Source organism: Camelus bactrianus, chromosome 11 (genome assembly GCF_048773025.1).
Source record: "Camelus bactrianus isolate YW-2024 breed Bactrian camel chromosome 11, ASM4877302v1, whole genome shotgun sequence".
NCBI lineage: Eukaryota > Metazoa > Chordata > Mammalia > Artiodactyla > Camelidae > Camelus > Camelus bactrianus.
Genome location: NC_133549.1, coordinates 48,666,826 through 48,681,091, shown reverse-complemented (window position 1 = coordinate 48,681,091; position 14,266 = coordinate 48,666,826). Strand labels below are relative to the sequence as shown.

Below are 14,266 nucleotides of genomic sequence, written 5' to 3'. Positions count from 1 at the left end.
ATCCAGCTCTATATGTATGACTTTGAAAAGATTATTTGGCCTCCCCAACAGAATGGAGATGAAGGAAGCCAACCTCTGAGAAAGTTTTAAGGATTAAGTGATAGAATTCACATAGAGTGCTCAGCCTGGTACCTGAGAGTGAATCGTCAATAAATGTGGGTGACTATTATTTTAAGCTGGAGTACTTGTTGGTGTGACATTTGAAAAATTAGCATTTTGTGAACAATCTGAATTATGTGTGAATTATTAGCTAAGAAAAAAACAATAAAATTATTTGCAAGTTCTTGGAGGCTGTAGGAGGCAAACACAGTCATATTTTCAAGTTCAGGACCTCAATGGTTCTTTCCTAGTCTCTACACTGGCTGCTTAACTGGACCCCCTGCCACCAGTCTTCCTATTTTACCTGCCCTTCTCACTGCTGTCAGAGAGCCTTTCTTCAAACATCTCTCTCAGCATGTCACCCCTGGGAACTGAAGCCAACATGCTTTCCTGTTCCTGTGCTAACCAACCAACTCTGGGGCCTGGCAAAATAATCAGTACTGTGCCAGGAAATAGTTGCTTCCAAAAGATAAGACTGCACACCAACTCAACTAGCTTACTCACCGAGTAAGCAAACTCACAGTTTGCTCATTAATACTGGCTTCAAGGCCCTCACTTAGCTGTACCCACCAATCCAAAGCTATCATGGCATAAACTCTGCCCAGTTCTCACCTCTTCTCTACCTTCACATGACACAGCCCAAGCCCTAAAACTCTACCAACGTCCTTTCCTTATTTTCTCCATCTGAGAAACTGCCAAGACTCTCTCTGTCAAGGAGGTGTCCTCCTAAGCTGCAGTGAGTCTAATAAACTTAACTTTCTTCTACTAACAGGCTTTTCTGTCTTCCTAGAGAGCCGATGGCTAAAATCTCCAGCTCAAAAACATTTGATAGCTCTTCACTGCCACAGGCTGAAGTCACTTGACAAGCAGTGCTGAGTAACAGTTAAGAGCACATGCACTGAGAGATTCACACCATATCCACCACTTAGGGGCAATGTGATCTTAGGTGAGTTACTTTATGTCTCAGAGCCTCAGCTATTCTTTTGAAAATTGGGGATGCCAGAACCCCTGTTTCACAGGTAGAATGATGTAGGTGTTCAGTAACTGTTAGAAATCATTGCTTTTATGTATTGTCTATTGTGTTGAGCACTGTACTAGATTCTGCAAACAGGACTTTGACTAAGACATAACCCCTTCTCTGAAGGAATTTAGAATGTGGTCCTGGTAGACAAACACTAGTGGTCAACTGAATAAGAATCTTACAGGCCTGGAAAGATCCCTGGGGATACAGGTTGCTCACAGTACATATTCTGAAACCTAAGATTGTATTCTTTAAAAAAAAAAAACTTTAACTTTTTACTGTGAACAATATCATATGTACAAAAGAGTGTGTATGATAGAAGTGAAAATAAACACCAATGAAGCTTTTCACAGCTCAAGAATTCTCATACCTGTAGTCTTACAACTAGTTCCTAGGACAAGAACTGATGACCTCTGGCTTCCCTCATCCATATGAGGAAGCTGTTTCTGCCTCCTTCATCCTGGTGACAAGTCAGAGAACAGGCTGAGATCCTTGAGGTTTTCAGAGTTATCTGGAGTGCACCCTAGGTCTGGAGCCTCTGGGGTCTACTGCAGTGTAAGTGCGTCTGGACACTTTGGGACCTTCCTTGGCAGGGCTGTTCCCCTGAGACAGCTGAGAGCACAGAGGTGGCCGTATCCAGCCTGATGACACATAAAGGCAGTCCAGCGTATAGAGAGTATACAGAGGTACGGCTCACAGGATGTGGGATCTAGACCAGCGTTACCGCCAGCTCGCTGTGGACAGACAGCTCACTCTCCAGGTCCCAGTTACCTCTTCTGTCAAATTAAAGGACTAGACAAGATGACTGGGGCGGTCCCTCTCAGCTACAGGGGTCTGTGGTTCTCTGGCCTGTCCCGGAGAACCAGGGTCTGTGAAGAGGAACACCACCTCTTCTCTCACGTCCACACTGATCTGCACCCTCTCAACAGCACCTTCCATTTCCTCCAACCAGTCTCTTTCCTCTCAGCTTTCAAACATGAAGACGTCTCCTCCCTCTCCAGTTTAAAACAAAATCTTCATGTGACCTGCTGATTCTGCTATATTATCTCCTTCCTTCTTTACATAATGCCATTTTCATTCTGTTTCATGTGAAAGTCCCATCTCCTTGTCACTGTTGGCCCTTGGCGATCCTTTTCCAGACCCAGCACCCTTCTGTAATTGCTTCTTGAAAAGTCACTAATGACTTTGACTTCCTAGACAAAGTCAACAACTCCGTACCAATTCCCAACTCCTAAAGATGATGGGGAGCACTTTCTGAAAGCTCAGTAGCTTTCAGGACGTTGCGCCATCCTGGCATCTCCCCAGACTGACCACTCCCCATTGTCTCAGACAGCCTCCTTGGCCCATGTGAATTTGCCTCCTTCCTCAAAGAGTTTATCAGTAAAGGATGAGGTCATCAAAAAGATTTTACTGGATGTAAGAGTAACAGCAATTAAAATGATAATGTTACAAGAATTGGAGATATAAGGACCGAATTTGGATGGTATTTATGGAGAAAGGATGAAAAACATCACCCTCCTTGTCATCGATGCCATTAGCTGCAATTCATCAGCAAATCAGTCTTCTTCCAGTCCAACTGAATACCCATCTTTGGCTTTCGGAATTTGATTGGGTGGAAGTCTGGAGCTTATGGGATTCTGAATCTGATGTGTTTAGTAGGAAATAAGCTAGCTGCTGACTCAGGAAGCTTTCTGAGACACGCTTCAAAAAGAAGTTCCATAGAAGGGTTGGGGGAATAAGAGAAAATAGTGATAAATGACCTTACAGCACAAGCTCAGGCCTCTCGGGCCTCTCAGCAAGCTTCAGGGCCTCGTGCATGCCTGCAGCCGAGAGCTTCCGGTTGATATTCCGGTACTGGCACTGGAGCAGGCTGCGGTAGGTGGTCCTCAGGTCCCGGTTGAAGAAGGCATAGATAAAGGGGTTAATGAGAGAGTTTGCATAGCCCAGCCACAGAAATGTCCTCTCCACCCACAGCGGGATGCAGCTGCAGGCAGTGCCACAGATGAAGGGTCTGGCTGTCGAGAGGAGGAAAAATGGCAGCCAGCACACAGTGAAGGCTCCGACAATGATCCCCAAGGTGGTAGCTGCCTTCTGTTCCCGCTTAAAGATGGAGATGTTTTTCCGTTCGTGCTTGAGGAGTCTCGAAAGGTTTGCACATTCCTCCACCTCCTTCTGGAGCTTTACCATGCCGTTCAGGGCGATGACGCTGTCTGGCTCCTCCAGACGAGGAGGGAAGCCGGGGAACTTGTGCTTGGCAGCGCTCTTTCTGGCTGCCTTGTAAATCTGGTAGTACATGAAAAGCATGACAGACATGGGGATGTAAAATGCCACAGCGGTGGAGTAAATTGTGTAGCCAAAATCCTGGCTGATCAAGCACACCTTGCCATCGTTGATGTTCTGCGCCCAGCCGAAGAGTGGCGGTAAAGTGATAGAGGCAGAGAGGAGCCAAACGGAGAGAATCATCTTGGCCATGCATTTCCCGTTCTGTCTCACCGGGTACGTCAGCGGCCTCGTGATCCCCAGGTACCTGGAGAAGTGGATGGAGAACACGTGATTACCCAGATCACAATGCATCAATGGGTAAGGACCACAAGCCGGGTGCCAGGCTTTACACCTAGTAGCTCCCTCACAACAGTCCTTCTAAGGAATGGAATCATTATTTCCATTTTGCAGAAAGGTACATACTCTAAGGCTCTGAGAGGTCACATATTTTTTCCCAGGTCACACAGTCAGCCAAAGGCACTGTAACCTAGCAGGACCCTATCGTCATCAGTGACTATATGCTATTTGTAATTTTGTATAATAGTTTAAATGGCTTTGCTCATGCTTTTGTTGACCAGGGTTAGGCTGGAGAGGAGGGGAAAACTTGGAGGATCCGCCCATCCTCCTCATTTTGCTCCCGACACCTCAGAGACAGCAGTTGGGTATTTTGCTCATCTTGTTCATAACTCACCCTAACTGCGCATGTCTGCAGTTCCATTTAGTCCCTTGTGGTTTCTTTGTATTGTTGTCCCAGCCTGCTCAAACACTGCAGCAAGAGGTCTCAGGCCTCAGCCTACCTAAAATGCTACAGGCATTTATCAACCTGACTTTAAACTGCACAAGTTTTTCTCTAGAGTAACTTTTCCACAGACCCCTTCCCGAAGCACCTTTGTTTGAGGCACAAGAATACCAGAAGAGTTCCCGAGCCGGAGATGAACATCATCTCCAGCAGAAGAAAGGGGACTGCTCCAGCTGCAACAACAAGGACGACTTTGCAACCGTCTGTTACCCTGCAGGTGACCTCTACGGAAACCAGGGCTGCCCCCTGAATGCTTGAACTTTTACTGTAAACCCCCCTGCCTTCTATCCCCAGCAGGCTCACAGTCTCGGAGGCATTAGCCCACTGTGACCTCCGCTGCATGGCAAAGAAATAAAGCTGCCTTTTCTACTTCATCTGAAACTCTGTCCTCCATTCTCAGTTCAGTAAGGGGGATGTGGAAGCCAAGTTTCGGCAACAGCACTGCCAGCATTCCCTCCAAGAGCCCCCTGCCTGTAATGTTTGTCCATTCGTTTTTCATACCTTGTAGCTTCTCACATTCCATGTAGTCAATACAGTAAAGATTCAATATCCACCCTCCCCCCATGACCACTGCCACTGAAATCAGCCAAGAACAAAATGTCACACCTGATATGGGATGTGACACATCTTTGTGAGTTAGCCAGGGTCTGCCACACTCGGATAGTATATACCCGCTGATCTCCTTCGTTGTCTTAATGCAGACCAGCTTTTAATTCATGCTAACTACCCCTTTGCCCTGTAGTGAAAGCTCTTCTTTAAGATCACAGAGATTTACGAGATAGTTAGGAAATCCTAGGGTTTTGGAATGGAAAATGATCTTTTTTTTTTCACCCCAGAAATGTCTCATGCAAAAGAAATGTCAGAGGAATAATCTAGAAAATAAAAACAGCTTGTCTCATCTCTCCAGTTCTAAGGAAGACCGCATGGAAGGGCACAGTTCTGAAAAATATGAGTCAAACCCAACGTTTTCTCTGTGCTTATTTAGTTCTATATAGGGAATAAATATTTCTCCGTCTCTGTTATCAAGGATTTATAATGAAAAAGAGACTCAGGAAACACAGAAAACATATTCAGCAAGACGTTCTGCCAAACGCTTAGCAGTTTTCAGCTTTCCAAATCTGTTTTCTCCTCTGTATTTAATGGTCTCTGCTTCTATTTGGAGGAGGATTCATAGAGCACTTGGGAAGTCCAGACAGGTAAAAGCTAGCCATTTTGTTGGGCTTTTTACTTCACTGATGTATATAAAAGATACACTCCTGCAACACGAAAAGGAAAGGTACAGAGAAACCTGCACTTACCAATATGTTCTTTTCTGAAAGTCTGTTACTTCATACGTTGGAATTTTAAAAATAATTATCTTTGTGCTAGAAATACCCTCACATGTTATGCTTAAATTATCCCACAAAAGTGGCAAATCAGGCTTTCACAGTGAAAATTAGAATCAATGCAACACTCACAACAAGGCAGAACTGAAATATAGTTAAAAAAAAAAAGAAAAAAAAGAATAAGCCAGATTTGCTTATTCATCAAGAATATTAATTCACTTCTTTGGCAAATATCAATAGAGCCCTTTTTATATGCCAGATGCTGTTTTAAATGTGGAGGATACGGCAATGAATAAAAGAGACACAAATCTTGAATGCAGGCACACGGGGAAATCCTGCAGGGGGGGAACAGGAGGACTGAGCCCCTTGGAAATGGTGAAGGGACTCCTGATCCCTTCCAAGGATGTGGGTGTCAGTGGTACCAGTTCTCCGTTTCACTTCCACCTTCCCTTGTCCTTGATAAAGTTGACCCACAAGCACTATCTCTAGGTTTGTCAGCTGCAATTAGGGTTATGTTTTGGCTCTCAAAGAGAATGAAAGCAGAGAAAGAGGGAGGTTTGCCTGAGAACTCAAGAGTAAGAGTTGAAAAGGAAGGGAAAAGAGAAAGGAAGTAGGGAGGAGGGAGCATGGGAGGAAGAGGGGAAAGAGAGCGGAGGAGGGAATTGTGGAGCAGACTTTGCCTTTTGTGCAACTGTCTGAAATTATGTGAGTTTTAAGCTATGGGGAAAATAATTTTAAGGGGACAAAAAAAAAAAAAAAAAGGTAGATAAGGAAACCCTTGAAGACACAAGTCAGAACAGACTGGAAGCTCACAATCTAACTGATCCCTGCCCTGGGGCTGAAGGCAACTGTTCCACTAAAAGTCTCCCTCTCTTTGGTTGGTTCCAGAGCTCTCTGCAACTCTTTCCTGCTGGGATGCCTTTGCAGGCGTCTCTTTTTGGAACTAGTCCTTGCTCTCTATCAGCTCCTATGGATGGAGGCTTTTGGCTCCTTCCCAAATCCCCCAAGCAGCCTTTGCCAGGACTTGGACTTTGATTACCTTCTCCCTTTGCCGGTAGCCACAGTCATAAACTGCTTGTTCCCAAGCCTGGATCTGGCTTCCAGGATACTAGACCAACCCAGGTTTTGAGGTCCAACAAGAGATTAGTTCATATAGTTTCCTAGGTGGCCACCAGATGGCATGATCAGACCATCTTACACCTGCTTACTGGGAGGTTGGGATGGTGGGTTGTTAGAGCAATAGGTGTTTGCTGGAAGGAGAAGGAAGCAGGATTACTCACGATGAGAAAAGAAATTATATTGTATTTGTAAGGCTATATCAAAAATTAGCAAGGCTGGAACTCACAACCTAGCAAACACCAAGTCTTGAGGAAGTCAGTTCAGTTTTCCCTTCCAACCTTCATATTTTCAAAACTTAAACAAGGACTTACATCTTCAGGCTTAATTATACCTAGCCTTTCTCTGCTCATATAAATAATATTGACCCCACAAAGATTAATCCTGAGAGACTGAGTACCAAAGGGCATCTCAGAATATTAAATAATCTCATAATAACAGCATGCTTATTCATTCTAATACATTTAGTCTGACTTATATTACATTTCAGTGATGAGAATTGGCCCATACTCAGTCCTTCCTGGATATACAAATTATACTCCATGAACTTGCCTATTTTAGGCTCCATTCTCTAATGGCCTCAAGTAATATCCCATAGTAAAGAAGTTATATTTTCTTCTTTAGTTTCCTGGCAAGACTTTTGAAGGCTAAAGTCAACTGAAAAGATGATTAGGAAAAAAAATATGAGTGCTCATTAAAGTGTCTGGAAATAAAATAAATAAACAAAAGTCAACAGCTTTTCAAAAAAAACAATTAACAATCATTAAAATACCACGGAAGGAAATAATTCCATTCACAACAACAATCAAAAAATAAAATATCTAGAAAAATCTCTTTAAATGGCCAGGGCTTATATGAAGAAAACATAAAATACTACTGAGAGACCTAAGAGAATGTTTGAATCCATGAGAAAAAAAATTTTTTTATATAAGGAAACCCAGTATTACAGAAGTGGCAATTTTCCCTCAATTAATCTAAAAACATTATATGACTCTAGTTGAAAACCCTAATGTTTCTTTTGATAGATTTTTAACTTCATCAAGTAAATATGCAAAATAGACAAAATGTGAAAAAAGAAGGGATACTTATTCTATTGAAAAATAGTACAAAGCCACTGAAATAAAAACTCAGTAATAATTATTCAGAAATGGACAGATCAATAGGGAAAAAAAAGATCCTAGAAGTACATTCAAAGATATAAGGGAATTTAGTATCAGAAAGTAGGTCACTTTAAATTAGGGTAAAAGACTAGATATTCATAAAGTCTGACAACTAGCTAGCAACTGGGGTAAAAATAAGCCTGGCCTATCTTTATCCTTATTCAAAAACAAATCCCAGATGATCAAAGATTATCATGTAAAAAAATTAAACTAATAAGACTACTATGAGGAAATACAGGTATTACTGCAGTTCTGCCAAAGGTCATTATTAACCATGATACAAAAGCTTGAAACTATAAAATGATATTTTGACAAGTTTTTGACAAAAATTTGATACACAAAAAAGAAATGATATTAGTTTAATTTAAAAATCACTATGTACAGAGTTAAAAGTCAAATGTCAAACTTGAAGTCCAAAAGCAATAGCCCACTATTCACAGATCTCTTACAGGTTAGTGAGAAAAAGACAACTATCTCAATAAAAGTAGAAGCAATTAAACAACGAAAAAATAAAAATACCCAATAAGCAACTGGAAATACATACAACTTCATTAATAATTAAATAGTTGTAATTTTAAAAATAATGACAGAATTTTTGGCCATTTGTCAATTTTTAAGAAAGACAAAATCCAATATTGGGGAAGTGTGAAAAAAACAAGTGCTCTATCATTTTACTAGCGGGAGTTTCAACTGAGTTAACAGTTTCAGAGGGCAGTTTGGTAATTAATACACATCAGCATTTGCCTTTTGGCTCAGTAATCAGACTTCCAGGAATCTATCTTAAGAATCTGTCTTAAGAATGATTAATGTGCAAGGATGTTAACTAAACACATAATAGAGAAGAAAAAAGATGCAATCTAAATATCAATAGATTATAGTGTGTGTAAATCATGTAATCATTGAAAGTTACGATGTACATATCTATTTACTGATATCCAAACAACCAAAAAGCGGATAGAAAACAATGACTAGTCCTAAAGGACAAGTAACAGCATATGATATATTATTTTAATCTGTTTATGTAAAGTGAGGTATTTGTATGAGTATGTGTGTGGGTGTGTATACTGAGATGTCTAGAAGAATATCTACCAAAATATTAACAGCAATTTTATCTGAGTTGCAGAGATTTGAAAAATCTGGTTTTAAAAAAACTAGAAAAATCTAGTTTTTAAAAAAATTAGCATAAAAGAGAACTATTTAAATGTATGTTAAAAAAAGGGGGGGCATTTTAATTCTAAGAACAAAATAAAAGATTTAAGCAGATTTTGTGATTCCTAAGTCACATAAGTGATTCTGCCAACAGAGATGATCTGGTTCATAAAATCTTTAAAAAGCTGACAATTAAATCTTAGGTTGTTTTATTTGATTAGCTTTTCAAAAGTGTTTTATTACATTCATAAGTTCACACAAAGAAAACAGAACTCACTGGCATTTAAAATCCCATAATTACTATATAAAGTAATATTGCTATTCATGGAAGTGTTTGTCCAAATTATAAATTCATTCTCTCCAATCTTGTATAGTATAAATCTTACCTTTGAGGAAGAGGGGGAGAAAAAAGCAACCTAGATTGATTCTAAATATTCCCCAATAAGCATGGTTAACATTTATCACACTAACATTTTCTGCGCACTGTTAATCAGAAAGTGAGGTGCTTATAAAGCCTTCAGAATTTAACTTTAAAATGCATACAAATGTGAAAGTACAGTAAATCTCAGAGACAAAGGCACCAAAGTATTATATAATTGAGAAATGAATGCAACTCACATTAGGGGTTCCCTTAAAGTAGGGGTTTAGAGCAAAAGAGGATTAGGGAGTTACAATCCACATGGGGAGGTATTAGAAAGCAAATTAACTCTGCTGCCTATCTTCCATTCTAACTGTACAGAAATTATAGGTAATGGTTCTTTAATTAAATGGCTTCTCCTGAATTATGCTGCTATAGAATAATAATTTAGACGGTAAAGGAAACCAGGTAGAATTACTCTGAAACAGTGTTTTTTGGAATGTCAAGCTTGAAAAAGGTTGGCACACTTAGAATACCTCTTCCACAAGACCTGCTCCCTTCCAGTAGGTGAAATCCACTGCAATCTCCAACCTACAATAGTGGTTCCCCAAACTGTCAGATTATCAGAATCACCAAGAAGCTTCTGAAACATACAGACTTCCAGGCCACCATCCACAGATTCTCTTTCAAGGTCTAGAGACTCAGGGCTCTGTATTTAGGATGGATGATTCTGGGTCTTTGGCCCATGAACTCTTAGAGTAACTCTCCCTCATTCAGCTACAAAGACTTTACACTTACTGTATGAAGGACTTGACTTTTACTTTATATATTTCATCTTAATGATGGGCTTCCAGGTTGGCCTAGCAAAATCGCCACGAATCATATTTCCATGATCTCAGCTATTAGCTCTATCTCCCAGGACTGTGCTAAATGTAAATAGCGTAAGCATGTCTTAAACAAGTTGTTGATTTTTTTAAATGCATAATGCACAAAAGGGTTTTGTAAACCTTTCTGACAATAAGAAATAAGAATAAATATTTTTCACAATAAAAAAATATATTTTCCACAGTCACTCAGCACAAATATATATATTTATATATATAAATAAGAAATCGATGCAGACATACGTGTGTACATCTAAGAAGGTATATAGATGTAGATATAAATGCATATATTTACATATATGAAATTGAAACAAAAGTTTTACAATACCATACTTACCATTATAACTTGCAATTCACTCTCTTCTACTGAATGCTATTCCACTTCAGATTTTTTAAATGCTGGTCTTAATGCACTAAATTGATTTCATGACCCAATAATGGATCATAACCCAATGTTTGAAAATTACTGGCCTTCAATAAACACACAAAAAGGTGTTAAACATCATGATTCATAAGGAAAATGAAAATTAAAAGCACACTGAGATACACCAACATGCATCAGAATGGTTAAAATTAAAAATTATAATGGTGATGACAATAATAATAAAAAATTATAACGCCAAGTGTTTTATGAAGATATGGAGCAACTGTAACTGTCATGCACTGCTGGTGGGAGTGTAAATTGATGTAGTAACTTTGGGAAGCCATTTCTTAACATCTACTAAAGCTAATATGTGTGTGTGTGTGCATATATACGTATGTATTTTCTATAACCCAGCAATTCTTCTAAGTATATAATGAAAATTCATCAAAATGCATATAAAGGAATGTTCAAAGCAGCACTAATGGTAATAACCCCAAATAAAACCAATCCATTCCAAGAACAAAGTAAGTACAATTCTAAAATAGTAGAATGGGTACATAAATTGTGGTATATTTACACAATGAATTCTATAAAACAACAAGAATGAACCAACTACTGCTTAATGCATCAACATGGATGATTCTCACAAACACAACACTGAGCTAAAGAAGGCAAAATCAAAAGAGAACATGATGTCCCAAAACAGGCAAAACTAACACATTTTAATATAAAGCAGAATAGTTGTTACCTTAAGGGGAGAGAGGATGTTCTGGAAATGTTCTATTTTTTTAATCTGGATGTGTACATAGCTATGCTCATTTTGTATAAATTAAGTGAGCTGTACAGTTATGATTTGTGCAATCTTTGGAATGTATACAAATAAGGTTAATTTTTAAAATTAAAATTTTTAAAACACAATGGACTTACCATTTGTCATTAAACTAGATGTTGACCTGTTCTCTAAAACTATTTTTAAAATGGGGCTCCACTATACTTTAAAACCATTTTCATCAGTGTGTCCAAGATGTAATTATAGTCAGAATCAGTAAATGATCCAAATTCCTCATTCTGAAGTCAGTACTGAGGAAGAGAAGTGGGCGGTGGCGGGGGGCAACAAAATTCAACAAAATTTGGAAACTGAATAACAAAAGCTTCCTCTTTGAAAAAGTAAATCATAAAACAAGAAATGAGAGTTTCCCTTTAGGGAGAAAACTGGACTTAATTAAAGTAAAGCAAATCACTTAAATCTAAAAGTGTAAGCAGCATTATATACAATAGCCAAGATAAGGAAGCAACCTAAATGTCCATCAACAGATGACTGAATAAAGAAGCCATGATATATGTATACAATAGAATACTACTCAGCCATAAAAAAGAATAAAATAATGCCATTTGCAAGATGGTCATTCTAAGTTAAGTCAACCAGAAATAGAAAGAAAAATACATATGATATCACTCATATGTGGAATCTAAAAAAAGAAAAAGAAAAAAGAGGCTACTGATGAACTCATCTACAAAACAGAAATAGACTTGCAGACATAGTAAACAATCTTAAGGTTACCAGGGGAAAGCGGGTGGGAAGAGATAAATTTGGGAGCTTGAGATTTGCAAATGTTAGCCACTATATATAAAAATAGCTTAAAAAAACAAATTTCTTCTGTATAGCACAGGGAACTATATTCAGTATTTTATAATAACCTTTTATGAAAACGAATATAAGTATGTATATGCATGACTAAGACACTGTGCTGTACACCAGAAATTAACACATTATAACTTAATATACATCAATTTTAAAAAAAAGATTAAAATCTTGGACAAACCAAGAAAAATCAAAAAAAAAAAAGTAAGAAGCAATGTTAAAAATATCTTTTATTTAATCTATTTATAAAGCAATCACTAATTACTATACTCAATACTAAAATAAATTGGAAAAATATGTAAAATATGACAAAAAACTTTTGGGCTTTAATAAATTATATTTTAAAAGATTGGAATAAACAAGAAGATAAACCATACTCCTGGGTAGAAGAACACACAATTAGAAAAAGTATAATCTTCAAATTAATTAATTCATTAAACACATAAGTTAAAATACAAAAAATAAAAATAAAAAATTAAAAATTAAAAGCTTAACTGAGCAGGACCCTATTGTCATCGGTGACCATCTGATACCTGTAATCATGTTTGTAATTGTTTAAGTACATAAAGGTTTAAAGGTTTTTCTCATGCTTTTGCTGACTAGGGTGGGCTGGAGAGGAGGGAGGCTTGGGTGGTCTGCCCAACCCCCTTGTGGTGCTGCATGCAGGGATCATGCTCAGTGCCCTGCTCTTGCCCCAAGTCCCCGCCTCTTGACCCCAACACCTCAGAAACAGCAGTTGGGTGTTTTGTGCATTTTATTGTTTATAACTCACCCCAACTGCTCATGACTGCAGTTATTTTTGGCCCCTTGTGGTTTCTTCATACCATGCTGTTCGAGCTGTAGGTCTCAGCCTGCAGCAGGAGGTCCCAGGCTTCACCCTGCTTAAAAGGCTAAAAGCATTTATCAGCCTGATCTTAAACTATACTTTTTCTCTAGCGCTTTCTTCCACACACCACTTCCTATGCATCCTTTATTCTGGGCAGAAGAATGTGAAAAGAGTCCGAAAGGTGGAGGTGAACTACATGACCAGCAGAAGGAAGGGGACCACTATATCCGCAAAGACAAGAACAACTTTGCAACAACTTTGTATATGATCTCTACGGAAACTAGCTCTGTCCCTTGAACTCTTAAACTTTTACTATAAAACTCCCTGCTTTTTCTCCCTAGCAGGATCACAGTCTCAGGAGGCATTAGCCCACCATGACCTCCTTTGCCTGGCAAAGAAATAAGGCTGTCTTTTCTACTTCATCCAAAACTCTGTCCTCAAATCTCAATTTGGTAAGCAGGGTATGGAGGCTGTGTTTTGGCAAGAAAGTACTTTTAAAATATTCATATATTGTTGCTACATAATTAATGACCACAATTTAGTGACTTAAAATAACACCAATTCTGCAGGTGTTCTCACAGTTCTGTAGGTCAAAAGTCTGGACACAGCTCAACTGGGTTCTCTACTCAGGGTCTCACCAGGCTGAAAGCAAGGTTGTGGCTGGGGCTGAGATGTCATGAGGCTCAGAGTACTATACAACTCACAGAGGTGGCATCTTCAAGCACAGTATCAGAGCATCTGGTGCAGCTCTCCACCTCTCTGATCTTTAGCCCCTCTTTGAAAAGGGCTCACCTGATTAGATCAGGCCAATTGACATTCAAGGGGAAGGAATTATATAGGGCATGCACACCCAGAAAGGGGGCCATCTTAGAACCTTGCTACCACAGATACTTGGTGATAACAAAAGCCAAGGATACAGAAAATTTCCCACCAAAGGAGCTCAACAAAGACCTATTTGCTACCTACTAAAGTTGAGACAAGCCTTCCAGTAAGACTAATCTTGTCTGCACTTTATCATAAGGCAATGGTTTTCTGCTGGATTCTTGTCATTCAATGTAAAAACATAAGTGTTCTCTTACTATCAACTTGGTTATTCATCCACCTACTATGTAAAACTCTTATGTCTATTAAACACTTTCAAAGGATTTTTTTAAGATAATTACAGAAAGTAAGGAAAATGAACAATGGAGGAGATCAATAGTGACCCCTCCATTATACTTGGTGTTAATCACTCCAATTGTATCTGAACTTATAACAGATT

At 38.9% G+C, this 14,266-nt stretch overlaps 1 protein-coding gene across 7 annotated transcripts in view; it reads right to left on the bottom strand.

Annotated features, from left to right (window-relative positions):
• Window positions 1-14,266, bottom strand: part of HTR7 (5-hydroxytryptamine receptor 7) — a 111,150-nt gene that overhangs the window by 39,267 nt on the left and 57,617 nt on the right. For 4 of the 7 annotated variants that reach the window (XM_074373978.1, XM_010971230.3, XM_045507462.2 and 1 more), the window contains exon 2: window positions 2,886-3,647. In XM_074373978.1, coding sequence (XP_074230079.1) covers window positions 2,886-3,647 — 762 coding nt within the window. Of the gene's footprint in view, window positions 1-1,490; window positions 3,648-14,266 lie in introns of all 7 variants that reach the window. The other 3 variants (XM_010971231.3, XM_045507463.2, XM_074373979.1) reach the window with 2 other exon arrangements.